The following is a 5,315-nucleotide window of genomic DNA, read 5'->3' as shown; positions in this document are numbered from 1 at the left end:
GGGAGCCCAGTGCTAACTGTGTAATTTATCGTTCTAAGAGGCTGGTATTAATGTCTTCATTTTAAAGATTACAGGACTGGGACTCACTGCTTCCCCTGTTCCACTGCCTTTCAAAATCTACCACTCCAGAACCTGGGGGCCGTGTCCCCTGCAGTGACAGAGCACCTTTTGGTTTTACTTATCAGTGTGTAAACATGACTGCCTATATCCAAAAAATATTCACAACACGTTCCCCTCATAAGGTTAGACATTCTATGTTTCATCCTTAAAAATGTCCTTACTCTTCTCCAGTTTTACATTTTCCACAGAGGATTAAATACATCTACTGTCAATTTCTTTAAGAGTACTTCAATACTTTCTCATCAATTAAAAAAGTCATTAAAGTAACATACCTGTAAATGAAGAGGACTGAGAATGTATTGAGCCCTTGTTAAGCATAGTCATTATCTGACCAACAAATTCCTTAGGAATGAAATTGGCATAAGGCAGAATCTCAGTGCTGATGAGCTGAACCACCTACAACAAAAGGGGACATTCAAATGCTTGTTCTGTCCTTGAAAGAGATTGATTCAAGCCATAATTTCTAGAGTAAAATTAAAAATAGATTTTAAGACAAAATCAGTTAAAGAATCCTCTTTGACAGAAGTACATGTACATTTTAAAGTTAATTTACATACAAGGTGGCTACTATCTGCTTCCCTCATCTGTCAAAACGAGTCCTTTTGAACTACTGTTGAGAATTTCATAGGCAGTCTATACAGCTGGCTAAATACAGATAATTCCAAACAACCCACTGATCAGTTTGGACCGCAGACCATTCTCAAATATGTGCTCCCTGACTGATGGATTTCTTTCACTGCTTTTTAAACTTCCTAAATGGACAGAGTCAAGTTTGTGGGGGGGCCACACACCACACAGGCCCTAACAGACCCAAGGGAGTCATTGTTAAAAGGTCAGTGCCTTTACAATTCAATATTTGACTTCCACAAGTTGTAATGCTTTTAGGTTCAACCTTAACCTATTAACTTATTCTTTGAGCTATCTTATAGTTTTCACATTTCCACTCTGCTTTTCATAAACGGTCCCAGGAAAATGTTTTAAGTAGTTTCCTCACCTCAACATCAATACTTTCGTTTCTTTGAAACTCTTGAATAGAGAGATTATCAGGAGGTATGCTAAAAAAAAAAAAAAAAACAATTGATTTTTAAAGGTAAAATATTCCCTGAAAATATAAACAAAAAGTAAACAATATTCAAATGACAAAAAATTATATTTTCTTAGCTAGGTTGGGACATTATTTTTTATTTGAAAGAATATTTTTAATTAAAGCCATTAGTTTAAATGACTAAGCTAATTACAAACATGATACTCTAATTACAAAAACACTTGGCCCAATCCTTAACTAAATAAAATCTGTAGAACTACACTTCAATACTATGAATAAGAAAAAAAAGAAAAGGTATTATATCACACCACTGTGGCAAAAATTATCATTGTGATGACACCTGAATTCATTTATGTTGGTCATGATTTAAGAGAGCCTTAGTCAAGCTGAATTATTCCCTCAGAGAGGGTCCATTAATCATTAATTTACAATAAATACAAAGCATTAAAGATTTTTACAATAAAGATAGAGGACATCTTCAAAGAAGAGGATGGATTCAGATTTTCTAAAACAAAAATTATTCCAGCAAGAGCCAAGGAAATCAACAGTTCTGGGGAACCCAGGCGGACTCCAGACGCTGTAGCTCCTAATAGGAACAAGGAGTCAATGACCATCAACTTATACAGCAGCAAAGTATTAACTGTCTTAAATAGCTGAGAGCAGGTGGTAATGATTCTCACAATAATGACAGCTGCCTTGCGTGAGACAGCCATGTGGTCAGAGCTGTATTTGACTCATCTCAGATGACACAGCAGTGCCCAGGTAGCAATTACCACGGAGTAACAGAAGCAGCTGAGGGCAGAATGGCCAACAGCCTGCCAAGGACACACCACGAGCTAATGCTTGGCCACAGCTTGAACCCGAACTTACCTGATACTTGAGCCTACATTATTCTCTTTAATGTTGTTGATATAAAAATAATATGAACACATTCAGGTTGAGAAGTATAACACATGATTTTGTAGGCAGTGCTATATGGGTACCAGCCCCTGGTTGGCTTGACTGAGACATTCTTCACTCAACAAATATCTCCTGAGTTCCAACCACTTTTCATCAGGTACTAGATTAGTGTTTAAGATCAAGCAGTGAACAAAATGGACTTAGTTCATGTTTACAAAACTTAACATCTTGGTGTCCACACCCCAGACTAACCACGATCTGGTTACAGAACTAGAGGAAAAAATTTACAGACATATACCCAAACCTAAGCTAATGTAGGGATTTCACTACCCCTATCAAACAGCTTCACAGATACACCTAGGTCTCTACAGATAAAAGTTATGTTTAATTTTAATTTCTAACCAAGTAATCTGTTTAGTAATATTAAAAGATTTGTGAGGTTGGTGGAGGTAACTAAGGATGGGCTGATTATTAACAAAAAATAAATGAAAACCTTATTAGGAACATACACTAATAGTATTATTTGGGTCATCTATAAGCAACACTGAACTGGATTATTAAATGTCTTATGACGAGGGAAAAGAGTAGTATACAAAACTAAAACTGAGACTCACTCCTGGGGGGCACCTGTGGCTCAAACGAGTAGGGCACCGGCCCCACGTACCGGAGGTGGTGGGTTCAAACCTGGCCCCAGCCAAAAAAAAAAAAAAAAAAAAACTGCAGAAAGACTTACTCCTTTTAATGCCAATGACCCACAAATCAAGAAATTGTTCAATTGTGTATAGGATGAGTATCCTGATGCCAGGACCCAAACTAATGTTATTTTATACTATATTTTATGCTTTTAAAAACACTTTTATTATTTTATTGACAAGGTCTCACTCTGTTGCCCAGACAGGAGGGCAGTAGCATGACCACAGCTCATAGCAACCTCAAATGCCTCCGCTCAAGTGATTCTCCTGCCTCAGTCTGCTCTGTAACTAGGACTGCAGGTGCATGCCACCACACCTGGCTAGTTTCAGTGGTTGATTGTAGAGATGGGGTCTCAGTATGTTGCTCATGCTGGTCTTGAACTTCTAGGCTCAACCAATCTTCCCACCTCAGCCTCCCAAAGATATGAGATTACAGACATGAACCACTCCACTTGGCCTATTTATTTTAATTTATACTTAGTATTCTTACAGAATCATATTAAAAAATATGGGCTGAGCTTTAGAAAATGGTGATGGTTAACAGAATTTGCCAATAAATTATAAGGGGAGATGGTCAAATGGGCCACACAAGATCTTTAAATTCTCTAGTTTTGAAAAGTGCAGAAGTAATTTGTAAAATTCTTTTCATTAATTTTTATTTAAAAAAATTTTTAAAAGGCTTCAAACTGACAAAGTATTATTGGTATTTTTTTGTCAGTTTTCTCTGTATAGTATAATAAAAATGTTTTTATTGTGCTATAACTTACACTAAACTCACCCTTTTAAAGTAAACACTTTAGTGCACTTTAGCATGTTCATAAAGTTGTACAACCATCACCATTTCTAATTCCAGAATATTTTCATCACACTCAAAAGGTACCATGTACCCATTAGCAGTCACGCCACACTGTCCCCCTGCCCTCACCCCTAGGAACTGTGACTATTTCCTTTCTGTACGGGTTTGTCTACTGTGGCTCATCGTGTACACGACATCACAGGACACAGGCCCTGGCGTTGGTTTCTTCATGTCATGCCATATTGCCCATCTGCATCTAGCTAGGCCTCAGTTCTGCATTCTTTTTCCTGACTGAATAATCTTCCACTGTATAGATATACCACATTTAATTCATCAGCTGATCGACATTTGGGTTGTTTTCATGTTTTTTGGCTATTATGAAGAATGCTGTAATGAATATCAATGTCCTTTTTTTTTTGCAGTTTTTGGCCTGGGCTGGGTTTGAACCCACCACCTCCAGCATATGGAGCCGGCACCCTACTCCTTTGAGCCACAGGCGCCACCCAATGTACAATCTTTTTTTAATGTATAAGGTTTTGTGCAGACATGTGCTCTTAACTGTTTTCAGTAGTACTAATTTTTTTTTTATTTTGGGGGGGGGCAGAGTCTCACTTTGTCCTTCTGGGTAGAGTGCTGTGGTGTCACAGCTCACAGCAACCACAAACTCTTGGGCTTAAGCAATTCTCTTGCCTCAGCCTCCCAAGTAGCTGGGACTACAGGCACCCACCACCATGACCAGCTATTTTTTTGTTGTAATTGCTGCTGTTTAGCAGGCCTGGGCTGGGTTCAAACCTGCCAGTCCTGGTGTATGTGGCCAATGCCCTAATCACTCAGCTATGATTATTATTTTTAATGTAAGGTCCAAAGGTCACTAATTTTATGACTCCTCATTAGACCAATGTGTCTCCTAAAGGACAACTAGTTCCATGTTTTGGAACTCAAAGGTTGGCTGAATACATTCCTAATAGACCTCGAGTGTCTGCCAAATTATAGAGCTTACGTTTTTCAACTTTGGGTTTTTCTTTCTCTTGTCTCAAATTATTTACGTATGATAGCTCTCAGTAATGTCAAAAGGTTTTCTTTTTTTTCCTGAGTCTCAATATAAGGTATATTTTTACTATTCCACATAGTAGAAAGCTTAAATCTGTAATTAGAATAACCACAACTTAGAATCCTGTGTTACTTGATAGCACAATTTAGAACCTTTTTTTTTATATTATTTTTTTTGCAGAGACAAAGTCTCACTTTATGGCCCTTGGTAGAGTACTGTGGTGTCACAGCTCACAGCAACCTCCAGCTCCTGGGCTTAGGTGATTCTCTTGTCTCAGCCTCCCAAGTACCTGGGACTACAGGCACCTGCCGCAACACCTAGCTATTTTTAGAGATGGAGGTCTCGCTCTGCCTCAAGCTGGTCTTGAACTCCTGAGCTCAAGCAATTCATTTGCCTCGGCCTCCCAGAGATCTGGGATTACAGGTATGAGGGGTCCACATAAGGAGCCACCATGCCTGGCCAGGAAAAGAAATTCTTAATGAAGTTTCACTTAAAACAAGAAAACAAAGAAGACCCAAAACACTTACTCAGTTTGTTAATAGAGGCATCATGCATATACAGACAGGTAATTAGGAAAGAAAAAGAATAAGGTTAAATTTCTTCATATTTGATACAAATTAATAGTGATTTGGGCTCTGAAGTCCACAAATGAACTCTAATTTTCATGGTTACTATAAAGCAAGGGAGTTGCCGTAGCTCAGTGAATAGGGC

At 38.2% G+C, this 5,315-nt stretch overlaps 1 protein-coding gene across 1 annotated transcript in view; it reads right to left on the bottom strand.

The window, feature by feature from the left end:
- Positions 1 to 5,315, bottom strand: part of MON2 (MON2 homolog, regulator of endosome-to-Golgi trafficking) — a 111,401-nt gene that overhangs the window by 15,453 nt on the left and 90,633 nt on the right. The window contains 2 exon segments of the mRNA XM_023518411.1: positions 393 to 516; positions 1,115 to 1,175. Coding sequence (XP_023374179.1) covers positions 393 to 516; positions 1,115 to 1,175 — 185 coding nt within the window.

This window comes from Otolemur garnettii, unplaced genomic scaffold (genome assembly GCF_000181295.1).
Source record: "Otolemur garnettii isolate 467f Iridium unplaced genomic scaffold, OtoGar3 scaffold00138, whole genome shotgun sequence".
Classification (NCBI taxonomy): domain Eukaryota; kingdom Metazoa; phylum Chordata; class Mammalia; order Primates; family Galagidae; genus Otolemur; species Otolemur garnettii.
Note: the sequence above shows the minus strand (reverse complement) of the source record. Positions and strands in the feature narration are given on the sequence as shown.